At 50.8% G+C, this 22975-nt stretch overlaps 1 protein-coding gene across 3 annotated transcripts in view; it reads right to left on the bottom strand.

Moving 5' to 3' along the window:
• LOC118235023 (cell adhesion molecule-related/down-regulated by oncogenes-like) overlaps window positions 1–22975 on the bottom strand; it is a 48080-nt gene that overhangs the window by 9458 nt on the left and 15647 nt on the right. For all 3 annotated transcript variants that reach the window (XM_035431972.1, XM_035431971.1, XM_035431973.1), the window contains exons 2-11: window positions 13551–13671; window positions 12825–13115; window positions 10990–11136; window positions 10654–10797; window positions 9748–10038; window positions 9119–9388; window positions 7427–7765; window positions 5664–5941; window positions 3882–4056; window positions 2778–2873 (exon numbers count right to left, since the gene is read on the bottom strand). In XM_035431972.1, the coding sequence (XP_035287863.1) occupies window positions 2778–2873; window positions 3882–4056; window positions 5664–5941; window positions 7427–7765; window positions 9119–9388; window positions 9748–10038; window positions 10654–10797; window positions 10990–11136; window positions 12825–13115; window positions 13551–13620 (2101 nt within the window). In that variant the 5' untranslated portion in view covers window positions 13621–13671. The remainder of the gene's footprint in view (window positions 1–2777; window positions 2874–3881; window positions 4057–5663; window positions 5942–7426; window positions 7766–9118; window positions 9389–9747; window positions 10039–10653; window positions 10798–10989; window positions 11137–12824; window positions 13116–13550; window positions 13672–22975) is intronic.

The following is a 22975-nucleotide window of genomic DNA, read 5'->3' as shown; positions in this document are numbered from 1 at the left end:
GTGAGACACATAAAATCTGAACCAATCAGACACTGAGCTTCAGACTCATTGTGACGCATAAAAACCAGAATCAATCAGAAACTGAGCTTCAGACTCATTGTGACACATCAAAACCAGAACCAATCAGAAACTGACCTTTCATCTAATCTAATCAAAGCCAATCAGGGCCCGACCTTCAACTCCATTGTGACATGTCAACCAAATCTATGGAAATGCACCTTACCCAGAATTACTACTACACTGCATTACTTGTAGCATAAAAATCTTGGATATACTGTGTGTATATAGCATAGAAAATCCAGAAAGATTTAAGACATTAGAAAATTCATATACATATTTGACCCAGGTCAGTTTGATGCTAGCTGAAGAGGCTATGTCTGCATTCCTTCCTGGCTATTTAAAGCAGCTGTGGTCCCTCTTTAAGTTGTTGAGGGTTTAAGGAAGTCTAGCGATGCGTTCAGTTTCTCCGCATCTCCCCCAGGACACCAATTCAAGTGTCACTTGCCTCTCATTTGCTCCATACAACGGGGAACATCTGTGACTTAAAGACAAAACTGCTCCCTTTTTTTGTTGCAGAAATACTGATATTTCATACATAAGGGACGACCCTCATGTAGTTTGATGACTTGCAGTCACAGACCAGAAATGTCTCCACCCCCATTGCTGCCTCTAATGGATAACAGTATCCGCTGTAACACTTATTCTCGCATACTTTGTGAAATAATAAGGGTTTGCTTTTTACTGAACGCCAGCAGCTGCCTGTCAGCCGAATCCTAAAATCGCCCTGAGTAATGTTCGAACCCGGGTATGCGGGAAAGAAAAATAATCACGCTAATGCCGTGTAGAAATCTCAATCTCACTGAGGCAGGGCCAGAGAAGAGAAGGCCGCATGCAGAACGGTATAGCGGTATAACAGTATAGCGGTACAGTACCGCGACACCGCAAGTTTACTTACTGTCCAAGCTCTGAGCCACAGAGAGGGGCAGGGAGAGAGAGTGTGAGAGGAAGAGAGAAAGGGTTAGTGAGAAGATTAGCAACACGGGCATCAAGATACCGGCCCACGGCACAAACACACGATCACGCAGACAAACACACATTACAACAAAGAGACCAGCATGCACACAGTACTGGCACGAATCACGAAAACGCTGCATTTATAAACAGATTTCGATGACTAATGCAATATTTTTGACATAATAAATGGTATATGTAATAAAAGTAAATTCAACATAAATTAAAAATGAAGATATATTCAGCATTTGCGTTAAGCGAGTAATAATCATCACACCTTCCTATATGTATTATTCATACCTACATAATTGAGCAGCTGAATGTATCTTGCTGTTGGAAATGTTATAATCAGCTTGAGCATGTAGGTCTTCGTCCAATATTTTTCAACATAAATGGTAATAGTCAAGCAATATTTTAGCTTGTATACTTTATTTAAAATTACTGACGGTCACATAATGTCGTTACCACTGGTGATGAAGAAGATAACTGTCTTGAATACATTTTTTTTCCCCAGACTAAAATGGCTCAGAGAAACAATTGGCACAAATAAACAAAGTTTTTAAGAGCGCTACTTATTCTTTAAGGACAGTGTTTCCATAGTCTGTGCCAGTACCGTACATCCTGAGTGCGCTTGTATTTCCCCTTCCTACATGAGCACGTCGAATCATCTCTCTCTCTCGCTGCCCGGCCAGCCTAAGCGCGCGCAAAAAAAAACCCGAAGCGAAGCTTTCGCTCGGCGGAACATTCCGGCAGGGACGAGAGACGAAACAGACGCTGTCCAAACATTTCGCACCGTACCACCCGCTCGAGAGGAGCTGGCAGAGCCGACGGGGGACCCGGGGCCAAATTCCAGGGGAAGAAGCAAACTCCCTGGCACCTTAATATTTCATACAGGAACGCGCAGCTAGGCAAGCGCTCATCTTAACCTTATTCTGTCAGTGCGACGTGATGTACGGGCGAGCGGCTGCACCTGGGGCGGCAGTGTAGGGTAGCTGTTACACCGCACACAAAAAAAATAGCCTGTCTTAACAAGTGTCTTAGTCTTGTAATGAGGCTTCAAATCTTTTTTTTTTTTCCCCCCTCTCAGGTAGAAAATATTAGCTTGTTTCAAGTTCCTTTTTTTTGCTTGACGAGCGATATTGTCTTACCCCGTCTGCAAATCTTGAGAAACAGTAAAAATTGGCAATCTTTCTGTCTTATTTAGCAAAAAAGGTAATAAGTAATAAGATATTAAGTCTAAACGTACTACTAAAATACTTGTTAAGAGTAGACTTATTTGTTGCTTTTGCAGTGTGGACAATCAGAAGGTTGTAGGCTCAAACTTTATGAAGGCGTTTCCGTGGAAACCTTAAGAAAGGTGCATACTTCAGGAAATACAATGCACAGCATAGAGAATATGAGCTGTACAAATCTGGATAAAGCCATCTCTCGAGCATGTAAGTAACATAATCACAGTATGACCTTTAACTAGGATTGTCCTACATGCAGTTTGGCTTATTGTGGTCTCGTTCCCATTAATACATTAATACATACTCTTGAAGGTAGGAGGAAGCTGCCATTCACACTGATACAGCTTAAGACTGAGCCAAGATTGATCAGCTGACAGGGGTCTTTCTGCTCATTGGCTAATTTTATTTCCCATGGAAACAAACTGAAATTTCAGCAAACACAAGCTTTAGACAAGATTTCTTATTAAAAGCTAAGAGGGGAAAGAGAGGAGAGGATTGTGGGAGGTAACGAGAGTAACCGGGTAACCGGGTCCTTACCGGTGTCGTGCACAACCACCCCAAAGTGAGTGTTGGAACTGTCCGGGAGGGACAAAATCGGGGGCTTGGAGGGGTTCTTGCTGGGGGAGATCCTCTCTGGGGAGAGACAGGGAGGCAGAGAGGGAGGGAGCACACAAGATTAGTTTGGAGCGCAGCTCCCGGAGACGAAAAAAAAAGACACCAACTCAGCCGCGATCTGTAAACACGCATTTGATTTAGACCCTGCAGGAATTTCGAACCTTAGGAAGCCGGCCGGCCGTCCCCCCGCCTCGAGCGCCGACCGCCGCGGACCGGCTCAAAGACGTCTAAAAAACTGAAGCTACGTGGCGGCCATTCTGGCTCATTCCGCAGGGCTGTCATTACATTATATTACATTACAGGCATTTAGCAGACGCTCTAATCCAGAGCAATTTACACAACATTTACACAGCACTTACATTGCATCCATTTATACAGCTGGACATATGTACTGAAGCAATGCAGCTTAAGTACCTTGCTCAAGGATACAACGGCAGTGTCGTACCCAGGAATCGAACCCGTGACCTTCAGGTTACGAGCCCGGCTCCTTCCTTCCTTCCTCCCACACTCACTCACCCACCCACCCACTCACTCACTCACCCACCCACTCACTCACTCACTCACTCACTCACCCACCCACCCACCCACCCACCCACCCACTCACTCACTCACTCACTCACCCACCCACTCACTCACTCACTCACTCACTCACTCACTCACTCACTCACTCACCCACCCACTCACCCACTCACCCACTCACTCACCCACTCACTCACTCACTCACCCACTCACTCACCCACTCACTCACTCACCCACCCACTCACTCACTCACCCACCCACTCCCACTCACTCACCCACCCACCCACTCACTCACTCACTCACCCACCCACCCACCCACCCACCCACCCACCCACTCACTCACTCACTCACTCACTCACTCACTCACTCACTCACTCACTCACCCACTCACCCACCCACTCACTCACTCACTCACTCACTCACTCACTCACTCACTCACTCACTCACTCACTCACTCACTCACCCACCCACCCACCCACTCACTCACTCACTCACTCACTCACTCACCCTTGCCGGTGCGGAAGGTGAGCATGGCGGGCTGTCCCTCGCCGGCAGAGCTGCGGGCCACCATCAGCACCTCGTACAGGCTGGAGGGCTCCAGCTCCGACAGGCGCAGGGTCTTCTCGCTGCCCGGCACACGCACCGTGTGCCAGCCTCCCGCCACGTTGCCCGCGTCGTCCAGCTGGTGGGGCGTGGGACGGGGCCCAGGAAACAGCGAACGGGGAGGACAAACGAGGAGAGCGTTAGAACCCCGTTGTTTGTCGCCGGCTCGGACGGAGGAGGCGCGCGAGGAGGCGGCGGCATCCGGAAACAAAGGCCCGAGAGCGCTCGCGGCATTCCCCGGCCTTCCCCGGCCTTCCCGCACAATGGGGCCCGCTGTTCGAGCGGAGCGTAAACGAGAATAATAACTTCGGTCACGCTCCACGCGCTTCTGGAGTAAACAGGCCTAGAGACAGCCAACTCTGCCCCCAGAGGCCCCCCCAAAAACCACCCCCCTGACTCCCCCACCCCCAAAACTGCACCCCTCCCATTAATGACCAGACTGGACAAACCTTTTTTTTCCTCTGGGGTGCTCTCAGAAGTCATGCTGACCGATCGCTGCCCCGTTACATGATTACTCACTTGAAGACCTCTTTATCCGGAGCGACTTAAAGCGCAATTGTTCACATACTGCGCATTCTGGAGCGCGGCAGGACTCACGGCTTTTGGAATTTACGCCGGCGACGCGCCTCTAGCCCGCGGCAGAACAGCTATGTCCCACCTGGGATCTGAACCCGTGACCCTCTGTTTCATATTGCAGTGTAACTAATACGCCGCGCTCTGCCCTAAGGATCCATTTTTGTCTCTGAGTATGCCTTTTACAAGCACTGCTTCATTCACTACAGCCCCCCTTTCCCCCTGTTTGTTTTCCGCTTATAACCTGACGGACTGTATTTTTTCACTTTTAAAAGCTAGATGTTTAACTGAAGCTATGCTCACGGTTACGCACTGTAGCTCCCTCTGCGCCACTATGCAGTTCCCATGCAACAATGTAGTCACTGTGCAACTCGCTTTTAAGGTCTAATGAATCAATTACAGTCGGAATATAAACTCTGCACATTCGAAAAGTATGTTTTTTTTACTCACCTAACGCCGTAAGGAAGTAACATTTTAACAGAATGCTTAACAATAGATTTGTTTAAACTAGATGAACTAGCAGGCTATTGTGGTTGGCTACTGTGTTTATATGCTTTTGCAAAATCAATGGGCTTTAAGCACTTTGCGAGATCAAAATCGGGGGGTGCACTGCCGACGTTAGCTTTGTGATTTCTGTTATTACGACATAATTATTTTGTCAAAGACGAATGGAAGTTGATTCTCACTGATGCGTACCATAAATATACAGAACACATTTCATTCATTTAGTGAGCCAGGACAGCTGGGTCCTTTGCGAAAGCTGTTCTAATTCAACATTCAGTGCAATCGCATACAGACACTTCAACTGGCTTTAGTAATCACATTTTTTACTTTTTTTGTGGTTTCTTCTTGTTTGCCTCATTTTGTACCAACCCCATTCCCCCCCCCCAAGACCCCACCCCCTTCAAAGCCTACTTCCACTTCAGCCCACTGCCCTAATTCAGCCCTACAGATGCACATTTACATTTAAACACTGAACAGACACAACGATCAAGAATCAAACCTGCAACCTCTGAGTTCTCTAACCATTACACTACACTACCAAGGTAGACGGGCCAAGATTCAGCCACTCAAAAGCAGGTTTTAACAGACGAGCGCGCGTCTGTCGCTCACCTTGCGGTATTTCACGAAGTAGGCGTTGATGGGACTGCTCCAGTCCCTCCCCGGTCTCCACTCCAGGTCGTAAACGTCGGGCTTGTGTGTCTGGGGGGGGCTGGTGATGATCGGCGCCTCCGGAGGGGGCAGGTCGCTGGTTCTCTCGCTGGGCAGGGCGTGGCCCTCTCCCGGCTCCTCCTCTTGTAAAAACGGCTCCTCCCCCTCGTCATTCTGGATCGGGTGTATTGACAGCGTGGAGTCCGTAGAGGTGCCCGCAGAGGTGCTCTCCAGAGGTTCTGTCAGCGAAAAACAGAGAAGAAGAAATCTTATTCGACTGGAGAGAAGTGAATCCAATTACTCAAATGTTTCAATCCAATTACTCTCCAGTAATTGGAATCAAAAGCTTAAACAAAAGCGCAGACAGCAACCAACTTTATTTCTTTCCAAATGCAACGACGCCGAAAAGCAAACATTCTCACTAGAGACGCATTACTCTCGTTTTTTTTTTTTTTCTTCATTTTTTAACCACAGTGGACCTTGAAAAAAAAAAAAAAACAGATGATGAATGTGAATGTAAGGAGATGTGTTTTTTTGTGTGTGTGCTCTGCGAACACTACTCCGGAAGAGTCTGCAGAAAATCTCCGGATTATGACGGAGTGCTCGGCGCAAGTCCCGCCAAGGTTATTCGTTCGGGGTCGCGGAAACGGACCGCGAGTCCATGAATCAGCCCGCTTTCCAACTTCCCCGAATTTCCAGAGCGTAGGGGAGCACGACATTCGAGGAACGTAAAACATAAAATTAAAAAATCGTTAAAAAAAAAAAAAAACCCGGGTTCATACGGCAGTGGACAGAGCATAATAACGCTTTTGTTTGCTTTTCTCATTATAAATACGCCAGAGCTGGAACGGTCCACCAGGGAAATTTTGCAAGATGGGAACTATATTATGTCTGACACTGGCTTGCTGGCAGTGGAGAAATGGAATTTTTCCGAGGCACTTAGGAGATAGTATACGTGCGGGCCTCACGGTGGGGGGGGGGGGGGGCGGAGGGGAGGGGATGGGGTAGGGGGTACTTATGGCTCCTTGCTGCAGTCTTACCAGCTACGAGCGCGAATATATAATTTCGTGCCGTAAGCAGACGGAAGAGGAGGTTGGAGTGGCCGGGCCTTGCCGTTCGGTGCGAGAACCCCGGGGCCCTGGCTTTTCGGGCCGTTTTTTGGTGCACGCCGCCGGTTTATTTTACAAAACAAACAGCCCCGGAGCCGGTAACTCTAAACCAGGCCTCGGGCCTATGTCCAGCTGCCACGCATTCCACACACCGGCCATTAAAATACCAGAGGGACCCAGACTGCTGCACAACCTCCACCCCCACACACACACACACACACCACAACCTCTCCATCTCCAACTCCCTACGCACCCTCTTCCTCGCCCTTCACCTCCTCCTCCTCCTCCTCCTCTCCTTCCTCCCCACCCTTCATCTCATCCTCCTCTCCTTCACCTCCTGCCAAACTCGAGGCTCAGCTATTTTTTATTTTTTTCCCGCACAGGGAGAAAGGTACGACAGGCACAAACAAGCTAAACATATTAGCCATTTAGCTAATATATTTATTATGTTAGCAACTAGCAACTAATTATATTAGCTAATTGTATTAACACGCTGCATCGTTGCTGAATATTCAGTTAGGGCAAACGCTAACAGGGCCAGAAGGCTTAAAGGCAGCTTATTGGATAGACCAACAAATAATATAACTAATAAACGGCAGTTTGGAGCTGACTTACCGACGGTGAGGATTGCCTCGGCCTTCACGGAGCCCAGCTCGTTGGAGGCTTCGCAAATGTACTTCCCGGCATGGGCCGGGGTTACAGCCTGGATGTAGAGTGAGCTGCTCCCAGGCCGAGACATGGTGAGGTGGGGAGGGCTGTCACCGGGGGCCCTGGCTGCGGCCTGCGGGGGCTGGAGCAGGCGGGCGGGATGCGTGGCGATGGGGCCGGCGGCGTTGTACCAGCGGATAACCGGCAGGGGCTGGCCGCTGGCGTTACAGGACAGGAACACGTCGTCCCCCTCCTGAAAACTGCCGCTTAAAGGTGGGGACAGGATGACGGGTCTGGAACTTGGACCTGAGGGACCAACACAGATGGACAAACAGACACAGGGAGACACACCATTCAGTTTTTTTTCCATTTAAAAAATTTTGGATGCTACTGCAGCAGCTCCTCAGTCAGATTAAAGATCTGAACCTCAGAACACAAGTTAATCACACAGTGAAATCAAAACAAAATCATTTTTAATGAGAATCTGGCTTCAATATCGGTTACTAACTGAAAGGTTTATTATAGCTACAAAAAGAGAGCAGCTGATTTTAAACCTCTACAGCAATGTAAGTCATGATTCCTGATCTGTTTTAATACTCCTATGGCAGATTTCTCCTGTTTTATTTGAACAGTCTATATTTTTGTTCATTAAACATGGTAAAATAAGCACAGAGGAGTAGAGTCGGAGATGTAGAAACGAATGCACCGTCAAGTACACAAACGTTGAATAGCAACCAATACGGCGATCCCGGGTATATTTAGCTGGTTTTAATTACAAGGGCATGCCAGCGCTTTTCTACTGCATGGTAGGGGGAAAAAAAGTAGCCCACAGACATGGGAAAAAAACAGCATGTTCTTTCCAGAATCTTCTATGATTAAGGGCCAGTTGACTGATTCCTTTATTTAATCACTTGCCAGATAAGGACAGCAGTTTGGGCTTAGCAGCGCAGATGGAGCTGATGTGTTAGTAAATCAAAGTGGGGGGGGGGGGGGGGGGGTGCGTCTGATGTTGACAGCTGGGTGGTCTGTCCTCCATCATAACCTTGCAGAAACAGCTCCCAGCATTCCGCCGATCGACGGCTTCTCCCGAAACGGAACGCACGGAGCGCGCTCTCATGGTCAGCGTCCGCACGCCCCGCCCCGCCCCCCCCCCCCCCCCCCCCCCCTCCCCTCACACCCTCCCCAACTCCCTCTCTGGCATTCAAAACAGAAATCCATGCCTGAGCTGGTCAGTATAGCTTCTCCTACACATGAAACATTAACCCTTGACTGTACTGGCTGAACAGCTTAACCGTCTCTATAGGATAAGTGTTTCATCTGAGCTGAGAAGGGTTGGTGTTGGTGCAAGTGCTTGTTCCAGCCCAGCGCTAAAACACTTGACTCAACTAATCGACTAAACAGCCAATCACGGACTTCGATCGATGCCTTCGTTTGCCAGATTGGTAGCCTTTGTGCTGGACGGCAACAAAAGCCTGTACCCACACCAGCCCATTTCATGCAAGACTGAACACCACTAATTTAACTGAATGAGAAGACCCTATGGGCCTGGTGATAGAAGGATGCCTGAGTACTGGAATGCTTCCAAACGAAAGGGGTCTCTCTCATTTGCACTTCCAGGTATCCATCCGGCACTGGCTTTGAACCGTTAAGGCTGCGTACCTGATTGGACGGTGAGTGTGCCGGCAGACTGGGCCCAGCCAACCCCGTTGTCCAGCAGGCACTGGTACACGCCCTGATCCTGCGACGTCACCGCGGCGATGCGGAGGGAGGAGCCGGAGACCTGGTGGCGGCTGGAGGGGACGACCGGGTTGGCGTTGAAGAGCCAGGTGATGTTGGGGGCGGGGCTTCCCTTGGCCGCGCAGACGAATCGGGTGGAGGAGCCGGAGGTGACGGACTGATCCGACAGCCCCCGCAACACGGAGGGAGGCTCTACAAAAGAGAAGGACAGCACTGGGTTTACACACACATACATGTAATAACATACCAACTTCACCCACTACCCATTAAAAACACAGAATGCAAATCTACATCCGCCTGGAGAACATTTCACTTCAATAAATCTCAACACAGTTTGAGGGTAACTGGTATCCAGTTTTGAGATAATCATTTAATAGACCCCACCTGTACCCCTTTCTTACTCATATTGCTTATCCATTTCTAATAAACTCATCTCATTCTTTCATAAAGAATCATGCACACCTCTGGTTTTAAGTTCTTCCATATATATATTCTAACATAGAAACAGGTGGATTCATAAAGGAATTCTCATAATGTTAAATGTGACCTACCGAGCACGTTCACAGTGTAGTTGGCGCTGACCACGTCCCTCTTCTCTGTCGGGACCAAGCATTTGTAGTTCCCAGCATCGCTCTGCTTCACAGATGTCAACAGGAGGTTGTTGTGTACCAGCGTGTGGCTAGGTCCCAACACCACGTCCTGTCCGTCTTTCACCCAGCGGGCGATGAGGTTGGGACGCCCTGCTAGGACGCACTCCAAGGTTAAGGGCTTGGACCGTACCACGTTGAGGGTCTGCGGGGTGACGGGGAACACAATCCGCACCTGGGAGGATCCATCTGAACCTGCAGAATAAGGGGGGGGGGGGGGGGAGATCAAAGGTTAGCAGGGGTTCTTTTGAATCAGTAGAACTTCTCTTCCTGTATTCCGTTGGTGTCGGTTGGTTTCCATGGCAATATTACAGCACGGAACATCCTTACGTAAAGGGTGTGACCAAGGAGGACTGTTCTTGGTCACACCCCTCGGTGAATTTTCGGAAGATGCCTCAAAGATGAAGACAGGACCTTCGATGTTAAGAATCAGAAGAGAGGAGCATCTGGCTAAAGAGTCAGTGGAGTTAGCTGTATTTCGGGCAGACGTGAGGACACAGAAATGGAAAAAAGTGGATGAAATGCGGCTGCCTTTTCACTGTGTGTGAATTCCACAGGGAATTTAAAACACCTGTAATAACTGCTAAATTCACAAGCTGTCAAAACCGCTTTGGGCGGCAATGAATAAATCCGAGTCGAAAAAAAGTCATAACTGCGTAAAGCATTACCTCAGCTAAATGCCCAATTTAGGTAAATTACAGTTGGGGAAAATGTGGGACAGCTGAGCTGACACACCCAGAATTGGGCTGGGTGGGGACGAGGGGGGGGGGAGAGGGATTGTGTGTCACAGCAAAATGCACCCTGACTCACGTTTTACAATCAGCCTCGTGCCGTGACCCTCCACCTTGGCCTCCCTGGTGACGGGGTTGTACGCGCCGCACTTATACGTCCCCTGGTGCCGAGGGGACACGGACACTATCTGAAGGTTCCCGGACGGGAGGATTAAATATTCATCTGAGGAAAAGACAGGTGAAAAAGAGAAGAGGAAAAAGGAAAAAAAAAAAACATTACACGACTGAGAGTCGTTTCAGGTTAACTTTAAAGCATTGTACAGTTCCAGTGACCTTCGACCTAATTGAAAACAGAAAGAAAGATATTGCTTAACTGTCATTCGAAAAATCAATAGAGCAGCCATGCCGTACATACCTGCGGACTGCTCCAGCCACTCTCCTCGAACCCGCAGCCGAGGCAGGGCGGGGGGGTCGCTGTGGGGCAGGCGGCACTCTACCAGCGCCGTGCCGCCTTCCTCCACGGCCAGGGAGCGCTTCTGGGACTCGCCAAACTCCGAGATGCCTGTGGGCAGCGGGACACCCCGACCTTTAACCCTCACGAGCGACGGAACGCGAAAATACAGACGTCCAACACCCACCCGGGAACATGTATTATCTCAGAATCGCTTATTAACCAAATTATCTCTCGGTAATGCCAACACCAGGTCCCAGTTTGAGTAGGTAGCTAAGGTGTTGTAACAAAGTAAAATGACACAGAGCGGAATATCGGACAACAGCAAGCTACACAGCTTGTCCTTAAATTGATAACCACTGGGGGGGAAGACTGCTCCTCACAAGCAGGACAAATTGTTACAGAAGACTGTAAAACATTTTAGTGACCTAAAATCTTCAGGCTCATTTTAGTGACCTAAAATCTTCAGAGTCTCAACCTGCTGAGCAGGTTGAGACTCTGATGTTAGGTAAGTCCACCCAACGTTCCTGGATGTGCTTTGCTAATAAATCAATGGTGAGTTTTGTGTTCTACTGAATTATAAGCCTGTGTAGGTAGGCCTCCAGGAGGTGGTGATTCAAGCTCAACTAAACATCAGCTAAAACAAAAACGTTAGCAGAAACTGATGTCACAACCTGAAACTTCCCTTTCGGCACTAATATCATATTACTGTTAAGGTCCCGCTAGTTTTAAAAAAGCCCCATTTCTGGGCAAATCAGGATTCCAAGAAACAGATGCTGTATCTATCTCCAAGACTGGGGTTCAAGGACACTGGCTGAGGAGTGACCAGTGCAGAACCCCCCCCCCCCCCCCCCCCAAAACCACACACCCCCCACCCCTCCTTCCTCCCCAGCAGCAGTGCACTCAGACCCACAGGAAGCACACAAGATCATTAAGGACCCGGTCTCAGAGGTGTCTGGCACTTTGCCCGAAAAAAATCCCACCACTTCCTCCTAACCTTAACGCCCCCCCACCCCACCCCACCCTCCTAACCCCCCTGGGCAGTGCTGACAACACGTGTGACTCTGTGTCACAGGCTCAACACACAGATACCCGCTTATCACGGAAACTTCCCCTCTTTCCTGTGTGTGTGTGTGTGTGTGTGTGCACGTGTGTGCGTGTGCGTGTGTCTGTGTGTCTTCCCAACCAAGTTTCAACAAAGAACAAAATTTCAACACTAAACACATTAATATCACAAAATGTTCAGCAAAATGACAAAAAAACTGGAGCGAAATATTGGCAGCCTGTTGGAATTTCACAGGTGTCCAAAGGATTTAAGGTATTTAAATTATTTAACCTCATTCTGGAATGCAGCCAGATTGCAGGGAAGTCATACTCCATGGAGTAAGACAGACAGAGCAAGAGAGAGACAGAAAGATAGCAAAACACAGAGCAGAAAGTGGCAGAGAGAGAGACTGAGAGACAGAGAGTGAGAGACAGAGCAGAAACAGACAGACAGAGCAAGAGAGAGACAGAAAGATAGCAAAACACAGCAGAAAGAGAGAGAGCGAGAGACAGAAAGACAGCGAAAGACCGAGCAGAAAGATACAGAGAGAGAGGTAGAGAGACAGAGAGCAAGAGACAGAAAAGAAAGAGGCAAAAAGAGAGGCAGAGAGAGAGAGTCACAGATAGAGACTGAGAGACAGACAGAGAGAGACAGAGACAGTGAGAGACACAGCAGAAAGACTGAGAGAGAGAGGGAATGAGAGAGACAGACAGACAGACAGACAGACAGACAGAGAGAGAGAGGGACTCCGTACCGGCGATGGTGACGCGTGCGGGTCTGCTGGCGATGGCCCCGGCGTCGGTCTGGGCCACACACTGGTACAGCCCCGCCTGGTCCGGCTGCAGGGAGGGGACGGTGAGCGAGCCGGACCTCACCCTCACGCCCGCCGCCGCCGCCGCCGCCCCCGCGCCCGGCTCCAGGGCCCGCCCCATGAACCGCCAGGACAGCCGCGCCGAGGGGGGGCGGGCCGAGCACAGCAGGTGAACCGCGCCCCCCTGCCGCTGCGCCGCGGACAGGGGCTCCGAGCGGAAGGACAGGGGTACGGCTGGGGGGAGAGAGACATTCACCTTAATTTACACCTCACAGAGAAAAACACATACACACTGTACTGTATATACACACTCATACACGTATAAATGAACTCTGCAGTGCTGTGGTTACTGGAACTGAGCTTGCAGCCAGAAGGCTGTGGGCTCAAATCCCAAGTGGAGACTGCCACTGTATCCCTGATGTCAATGTCTGAGTAAATATGCAGGTAATTTTATAACCCTATAAACATACTGTAGCAGAAGTATGTCAATCTGCAGGTTCTTTCCACATCAGTCACAGTCACAGACCCCAAAGGAGTCCTGGCCTGGTCACAACCCAGTTTTAACCCAGTCCCAACCCAGTTTTAACCCAGTCCCAACCCAGTTTTAACCCAGTCTCAACCCAGTCCCAACCCGGTCCCAACCCAGTTTTGACCCAACACTGTACTTACCTAAGCAGCAGACAAGCAAGGCCTGGCAGAGGTACAGGACAGTGGACAGGACCCTCAAGCTGAAGTCCATGGTGCACCTTCAGCCCTGCACCCTGCACACACCCCCTCCGCCCACACACACCTGCAGCACACAGCAAGAGGGCCTGATCAGCACAGAGCTCACAATAACCCCAAAACCATCAGATACCCCACTCACAATAACCCCAAAACCATCAGACACCGCACTCACAATAACCCCAAAACCATCAGATATCCCACTCACAATAACCCCAAAACCATCAGATACAGCACTCACAATATCCCCCAAAACCATCAGATACCGCACTCACAATAACCCCAAAACCATCAGATACCGCACTCACAATAACCCCAAAACCATCAGATACCCCACTCACAATAACCCCAAAACCATCAGATACCCCACTCACAATAACCCCAAAACCATCAGATACCCCACTCACAATAACCCCAAAACCATCAGATACAGCACTCACAATAACCCCAAAACCATCAGATACCCCACTCACAATAACCCCAAAACCATCAGATACAGCACTCACAATAACCCCAAAACCATCAGATACAGCACTCACAATAACCCCAAAACCATCAGATACAGCACTCACAATAACCCCAAAACCATCAGATACCCCACTCACAATAACCCCAAAACCATCAGACACAGCACTCACAATAACCCCAAAACCATCAGATACCCCACTCACAATAACCCCAAAACCATCAGATACCGCACTCACAATAACCCCAAAACCATCAGATACCGCACTCACAATAACCCAAAAACCATCAGATACCGCACTCACAATAACCCCAAAACCATCAGATACCCCACTCACAATAACCCCAAAATTCTCTAAGACAGCACTCAGAAAGACCCCAAAACTCTCCACCCTGCACTCAGAATAACCATAAAACTCTCCAACCCAGCACTCACTCAAACACCCCAAAACTCTCAGACACACTGCTCACTCAAAAACCCCAAAACTCTCCAACCCAGCACTCACAGAACACCCCAAAACTCTGACACAGCGCTTACAAAAACACCTTAAAACTCTCCCACACAGAACTCGCCACAACACGCCACAACTTTCCAAACCAGCAGTTGTTCAAACACCCCAGGACACCTCACCAAACGCTCACACTCACACCTAAACACTCCAGGAAACGCCTCAGTGCGTTTGGCCCACACAAACACCGCTAAACACTGGCTAAGTGACTAAGTGCAGGACACACAAACACACTTCGCAGGGAGCTCACCGGATCCAGGGAACTGTTTATTTTCTGAGGTCGCTTTGGACATACCAGGAATATAAAACTCGGCCTTTGTAAAGGCCTACCCACTTCTGCCTGCTTAGTACGTCACGAACACGTCCCCCGCGAAAGTGTCTTTCAGAGGTCGAGGAACATGCCAAACTTTTTCGAGCCGCAAAGGAACCCACAAGCAGTTTTTGGCTGAAACGGCGCAAGGTCAAGTGAATTCAAACTCCTTATACGCTTACCCATTTTTTAAAATTTTAATTCCATATAATCTAATCAAAATAGTCAGTTTTAAAAGTTCTCCGCAATGAAAAAAAACAACTCAAATACTATGACAGTAAACTTGTATTCAGTCGAGATTTTGAATTTTTTTTTTGTCCTAAACACGACGTGGTTCTTTTTGGTATTGGTCATTTGCAGACCATGTTTCTTTCCGAACATGACCTTTTTAATCTTAACCAGCCGACTAAACGAATATGACAATTCACTTCAATTCACAGTGCCAGTGCCAATCAAAAGTGAGCATGAAGTAAATATACACAAATATTCCACACAGAATAGACACACCATGTCCGACCTTGAGCTCTCATCTTTAGAACCAAACCTCAACGCACAAAAAAGAAAACATTATTTGACTGAAATGCACTTGAAAGTTTATTTCACAGCTCAACGATCGCTTCAACTGCGAGGAGAAAGGTGAAGGCACAGGGTCTTCAAGGCAAACCCTCTCTTCCATGGCCACTCTCCCCGAAAAGAAAGCGCCAATTTCCCCACACAGCAGTGAAGTCCCGTCTCTGTGGCTCTGCCCTCACTTTCATCCCACCCCCCCACGCCCCCCCTCCCTCCCCCCCCACCCCCTCTGGGGAGCGGGTCGCTGCTCTTGATATCACTCATGTCACACTGCGCTGCCTCCTCACAGGCTCACAGGGTCACCGCTGCCAGGGGCTCGGCCGCAGGGACACACAGGAAGAGGAGAGGAGAGGGAGCCGGGGGGGGGGGGGGCCCAAAAAAGACCTGGAAGGGCCGTAATTAGAAACATTCCTCTCTCCTTTTGGAACGCCCCCCCCCCCCCATCTGCGCACGCGCACCACACACACACACACACACACACGCACATGCATATACACACACACACATGGCTGTGCAGACACACACCTACACACACATAAATACACATGCACATGCGTGTGCACACACACACCAACACACACACGCGCACACACACACACACACACACATAGATGCACACACACATGCGCGCGCGTGCGCGCACACACACACGGCTGTGCGGACACACACCTACACGCACACCTGCTCCTCCCCTTTTTCCCCAACCGATAATCCTGCCGGGCTTTGATCACAGGTTCCTGGTTTGTGACCGCGGTTTTGAGCTTGAGCAAGATGGACAATGGCCATCCAGCTGAGACATTCACACACATCCATCCTCTCTCTCTCCCTCTCTCTCTCATGCTCAACCGCCATTCAGGTCGCCCCCCCCCCCCCCCCCCCCCGTCCTGGTCCGGGGCGGAGGGAAGGTGTCCCTCAAATTAAAGAGTCAAACGCCCCGAATGGGTTCTCTGGAGCCGAACAGATCTGGAGGCTCCCCCGGACAGCCCCAAATGACGGATCTAAACCGCACCGTTGACCCAGATTCTTCAAGCAAGGTGCCTTCAAATGCATCATGCAGGGGTACAGAAAGAGCTCCAATCATTCTGCTTTTTAATGCAATCATAAGTGCCACTAAATCAACCTGCAAAATCAACACTTGGTTTTCTTTTTTTAAATGCCCCCCCCCCTTTTTTTCCCTCCCCAGTTAGGAATGCCCAATCATCGCAAACCCCTCCACTGTCGATTCTGGAGATGCATGCACTCTCCCCTTTGAGCCAAGCAATATAGCCAGCGCATAGCACAAAACCGCGAACCCCAGCTGACCAGCAGGGGTCGCTGGTGCGTGATGAAATGTCACTATCCTGCCTGGCAGATACCCTCCCTCCCTGGGCAAGGCTAGCAGTAACAGCGCACTTTTTAACGGGGGCTACTGGCTGTACTCGCCACAGGCACCGCTCACAGCTTAAACTGCACGTACTCATAACCCGACTCTGTCCGCGTTCAGGAGAGACTGACACCCACGAGTGCTTTTTTTTTTTTTTCCTTTCTAAAAAGCTACACTTTTAAACCCTTTCAAAAGGTCATATGAAACAGGAGACCGTTTTCGGAAGCAAAGCGCTAATTGAAGCCTTTTTTTCCTCCCCTATTCACACAGAACACGGGCTGAGCCACGGTAAATATGGGATATGTGGGTTGCCGTGTGACTCGACGGGTAACCACGTGATTGGACGGACTTGTTAAGTGATACTCAAAGTAGGGGAGGGTAGCTGTTTCACTCCTCCACCCCCCTCCTGCTCCCCCTCCTTCCCCCCCAACCTCCACTACCGCCCCCCAGGGATAGCAGCGGAGGAAGACGGAGGAGGAAACGCAGGAAATAATAAACTCTCCTGCCTCCCCCCTCACGCCTCCCCCTCCCTCCATCACCTGGGGTTCAAAGGTCAGTGCGGAGCACCGAGAGCAGGCAGGACAGCGGTTTCTGGAGAGGCCGCGCTTTAAGTGGAGGGGCGGGTGTGTGGGTGCGTGTGTGTGTGTGTGTGTGTGTGTGTGTGTGCATGTGTGCATGTACATGTTTGTGTGCGTGCATGTGCATATGTGTGTGTGTGTGTGTGTGTATGCGTATGTGTGCGCGCATGTGCATGTGTGTGTGTGTGTGTGTGTGTGTGTATGTGTGTGCACATGTGCATGTGTGTGTGTGTTTCAATGCACTGTGTCGTACTCACATTCATAGCATTCTGAAAACATCTCATTAAAAACATTGACTAGTTACTGAATGTTAAGCTCCCCTGCATGAGGCTCGGCTGAGGTGGCGCTGACAGTCCCGTGAACTGGGCTACCCAGAATGCAAGTGGGTTTACGGCGCGCCCGAGACACGAGAGACCGCCGGAACGGGGTCGAGAGCGCCCCCCCCCCCCCCGCTGAGGTGCGAATTCTGCGCCCCTCACTGCAGCGCCTTCCGTTCCCGCACACCGAAACCCTCTCGCTCTCCTCCGGCACTCCTCCGTACTGACAGCCCTCGCTCGCCCCGGGATCGAACCCGCCGCGCGGAGGAAACCGTAGCCTCGTCCGCACAGGCCCCGACAAGCCCCGCTACTCCAGCTCGACCCCGCCACGGGAAACCTACCGCCCCTCCCTCCCTCCAAAAAAAAAAAATTACAAAAACAGTATACAGTTACAGCGATAATAACGAAAAACGACGCGTTAACACTGCAGCTCGCCGTCGCTCGGAAACGCCACCCCGCCTCCCCCCCGCCCCCCCCCCCCCCCCGACAAAGCCGCCAATTTGTAACCCCAGCCCCGGCGAGCTTAGCGAGACGAGACGGCGGCCCTGAATGGGCTCCTCTTATCTCGCTGCGGGAATCTCGCCAAAAGAGGAAGCGGAGGGCATCGTTCCCCGGGCCTTATCGCCGGCTCGTCCTTCCGCCCCCCGCCACCACGGGCCTCTGGCCCCCGGGAGACGAGATACGGCGGGAAATATCTGCGCGTCCATCGGGAGCTCGCATCCTGCAGCGGGCGGGGCGGGGGCGGGGGCGGGGCCGGCCCCTTTGTGGGAGGGGCCCCCGGCCTCCTCGTTCCGCCATTCAGAACGTGTCTAAGGGCCATGAAGCCGCGACAAGCTCATTCACAACACTGCAGCCGCTGCAGTAACCCAGCCTTCATATAAAAGCACAGCAGGACAATAGAGATCAGACAGAAACAAGGTGTCAGAAAGGCCAATTAGAAGGGGGTCTAACTGTCAGTGTGAGAAAGAAAGTAAAACATACTAAAATAATAATAATAATAATAATAATAATAATAATAATAATAATAATAATAATAAATTGATTTTATATAGCGCTTTTCACAGTCTTAAGGACGCTTTACAACACAGAGAAATCAAGGAAACAATCAACAAAAGAGTTTAGTTGGAAACTGCAAGCATTCACAGATCAGCCATGAGCTGTAAGAGCCAAGCAGTGTGTACTGAGTTTGCACAGCTATACCACTTTCTGAAGTTTTATTCAAAGCACTTCTGTCCAGCAAACACCCAAAACCACTTTCAAGCTACAAGTGAACAGGAACGGGTGATTTTAGCCGATAGCCTTTTAGAGCGGTGCGCCGAACCCAACGGCGGCGTCGGGCTGAAGTGGCGGGTCGAGGGTGAAGTGAAGTGCGGTGAGGTGCGGTGAAGTGGTCGCTCCCCCCCCCGACGGAGGCACCGGGGGCGGGCGCAAAAAAAAAACAAAAAACATCAAAAGCTTCATGCAGGAATCTTGTGAATGAGCCACTGTGGGCTACCATCGCTTAGCCTGTTGCGACAGAGGCCCTAAATCAATTGGTAGAGCGAGTTATTCACCCATGTCTGTCGTGACATGGCCCAAAGCTGATTGTTAGAGAAGTTTGTTCACCCATGACTATCATGACAGTGCCCAAAAGTTAATTGATAGAGCAGTGTATTCACACATGTTTGTCATGACATGGCCCAAAGCTGATTGTTAGAGCAGTGTATTCACCCACGTATGTCATGACAGGGCCCAAACGTAATCGTCAGAGCAGTTTTTCCACCACGTTCACCGGGGCTAAAATAGCGGAGACGTGGATTAGCGGTTAGCCGGGCCCCCAGGTCGTTCCCCCGGAATCCACCAGGAAAAGAGCAGCCCGCACCCCGACCGTCTCACACCGTCCCCACACTCCTGGAGCACCGCTTCTGGGCTCGGTTTGCCAAGAGCTCCCACGGATTTACGTCCTCTGCGAAAAACGTCCAGCAACAAGTCCACAGGGCTGAGCTCCAAAAGGTACAAAAATCAGACACACGATGGAAAAAAGCTTAGGAAAAAAAAAAATAAATAAATAAGAAATTCTTATTAAATCTCGCTTGACACTTGTGGAATGGAGGTGGGGGAGTAACAAGGAGTTTTAGACTGATCCAAAACTGGTCATCGTCTCCGCTCATCCCCCGGTATCCAGCCCCCTCCCTCCAATGACGCTCACGTGGCCGCCCAGGTTCGTGCAGACGGTAACGGGGAGGGGGAAGAGGGCGGAACCCCTATTCTCCTCCGCGGAAAAAAGCGCCCATCAAAACTGTAACGCAAGACCTCGCCGGCAAGAGTTATAACAAGCGCAGCCGCCGTCATCAATCTTGCTGAAGCACGAGCGGGATCCTCAGCGGCGACACCAGAGAAAACAAACACACCGGGAGCTCCCGGATGGATGGGGGGGGGGGGGTGAGGCACCTGCATCTCTCAAAAGCCACTCTACTACCCTCCATTTGTGGGACGGGGGGACGGGGGGGGGACGGGGCGGTTGGGGGGGGTTTGCCTAGCCCCCACTCAGAACCCTCTCGTATTCAAAGCGAGCGGGTCTTCGCACAGATAATGGGGCCCCCGGAACAATGGATCAAAGACCAAAAAAGGGGGGCACGGACCAAAATAGCCCCCCCAGCTGGTGCTGGTGCCTCAGGGCCGGCCTGACATGCACACCAGAGGAGAGGACCAAACGGCATTCCAGCGGGCCACGGACGCAGCCCGCGCGGGGAAAACACGCTAACTCCACCGTTACCGGGGCGACCGCATTTAATTTATGCAAAAAATACTGTACATTGTCGCGGGGGGGGGGGCGGGAAGGGGGGGGGGGGTGGGTGCATTCCGGAGAATTTATTCTACATGACTGACTGGGTGAGCGCTGGATTGGGGGTCAGAATGTTAGCCCCGCGGCACCAGAACCACGGAAAGGTGGATGACTGAATGAATGAATGATGACCGTAATGATGAATGAACTTTAATAACCGCAAATCGCTTAAGAGCTTCTGCTCAACGCGCACATCTGATTGGGATCTGCAATTAAGGGGATCGCGGTCAATGGACCGTGACACTGTGAATAAAACGGTTTACACAGGGTTACGTCCTCGCTAGAACAGGGAAGGTAGAGCGAGTGAGTGTGAGCGAGGGTGCATGTGTGTGTGTGTGTGTGTGTGTGTGTGTGTGTGTGTGTGTGTGTGTGTGTGTGTGTGTGAAACAGAGAGAAAGAGAGAGACAGCGAACTAGAATGAGAGATGGAGCAAAAGAAAGAAAGAGATGCATTCTGGGAGGCAGTAAGTCCTTGAGAGACTCAGTTAAGAGTCACGCACTGCCGAACAACCAGCCGTTGAGCTCGGTCACAGAACATCCCTCTCTGCAGGCACGACACCTTCAGGCTCTGAGAGAGAGAAAGAAAGAGAGGAAAAGACACAGAAAAAGAAGAGAAAGAAAGAGAGGGAAAGAGAGAGTGAGAGAAAGAGAGGGAAAGATAGAGAGAGAGAAAGAGAGGGAAAGACAGAGACAGAGAGAGAGAGAGAGAGAGAGAGAGAGAGAGAGAGAGAGGCGCTCCACACACACACTGGGTTTAATCTGATCTGCTCGGCGGGCCCGTCCCAGTTTGGCGTGTTGAGTAACCCCCCCCCAACCTGTCCGCACTCGTCCCAGATCCCGCTGACAGCGCCGCCGCGCCGGAGACATTCCTCGGAGTCCTCGGCGGGGAGCAGGAAGAGGAAGCCGCCGCGCGGTGAGCGCTCGGCCGCGCGCCGTCGCCGGGGGAGAGAGGACGCGGCGACGCGGCACGAAGCTCTGCCGTCGCCTGGGCGCGAAACGCGAGGCGCTTCCTGACCGCGGCTGCCCGATATCGGAAAGCCAAGATTGGGCTGAATTCCCAAAAGAGAAGGTTTTTCAAGGGCTGTTACACAGAGGAAATGGTCCTGATTGGCTGTAACATAGAGGAGATCCTTCTGATACGCTTTTACACATAGAGGGAACGCTTCTGATAGGCTGTAACATAGAGGGGATGCTTCTGATAGGCTGTTCCACAGAGAGAATGTTTCTGAGAGGCTGTAACAGAGGGAATCCCAACGTGTTTGGCACCCAACGTGGGGCTGTGCACATATACAATTCCCACCCCGATTTGGAACGTCCAGTTAGCTTCAAAGGCAGCTGCGTTCGACATGCGCGAACGTCACTACAGATTCGGGAAAGTGCAGACGTGTGGTTCTGCCCCGATACCTGTGGTGGCACCAGCTTCTTCTTTTCCTGTCAGAGACTACAGCCCAGCTCCCATAGAGTGGAGTCAGAGGAAGACCTTTCATAAAAGGTGGCTTTAGCATGCAGTCCACATGTGCCCCATTGACCAGCAGGGGTCACTAGAGAGCGATGAAACACAGACCTCTAATTGGCTGACCACTCCCATGCCCTGGCCAATGCAATAACCAACTGCACGTCACCTTTTTTGGAGCTACCAGCCACAGCAGGCTTTAACCCTGAGACCATGGGGCTCGTCCACGCACCACAGCATGGTGCCTTAACTCAACGAGCCACTCATGCTCTTGATAGGCTGTTAATTGGCATCTACCGGTCTGACTTAACATGACTCCACCCCCACTGGCCAGGGAATGACGGGGAAAGGAAACAATGAGGAGACCTCCCCTACTGATTAAAAGAGAGGGATATGATTCAGCACCTACTGTATGAAGGTATGAAGGGAGGAACGGGAAAGGAAATGGAAAATAATGGGCTTTGTTTTTATCAAACCAAAAGGCTAGTGTGTGTGTGTGTGCGTGCGTGTGTGTGTGAGTGTGAGAGTATGTGTGTGCGGGTGTAGGTGAATGTGTGTATGCGTGTATGTGTGAGTGCATGTGTGTGAGAAAGTAACTCCAAAGGAACAGCTCTTCTCTAATGAGTCTGAGAGGTGAGAATGAGTTAGCACTTTTCCTGTGATAGAAAGCCCGTGGCGAATGGCAGCCATGGCGTACAGAGAGAAGGGGCGACCGAGATTGAGCGTACGTTGCGTCGAGGTTTCTGTGCCTGCGGTTGGGCAGGGAGGGGTGAGGGGCGGGGCCCCCGGCCCACAGGAAATGCCTCATGCGTGAGAAGCAGGGTGGCGGCAGGGTGAGTCTGTCGCCGTGGCGATGCAGCGAGGCCACAGCCAGGGATGCTGGGAAGGGAGGGCGGGAGCGAAGGAGAAGAGGGGGAAGGGGGAGGGGGGTGGGGGACAAGGGAGACGGGGGAGGGCGAAGGGATCAGACAGTCACATCCCAC

Source organism: Anguilla anguilla, chromosome 9 (genome assembly GCF_013347855.1).
Source record: "Anguilla anguilla isolate fAngAng1 chromosome 9, fAngAng1.pri, whole genome shotgun sequence".
Classification (NCBI taxonomy): domain Eukaryota; kingdom Metazoa; phylum Chordata; class Actinopteri; order Anguilliformes; family Anguillidae; genus Anguilla; species Anguilla anguilla.
The sequence above is the reverse complement of the archived record's forward strand: the minus strand, read 5'-3'. Positions and strand labels throughout refer to the sequence as shown.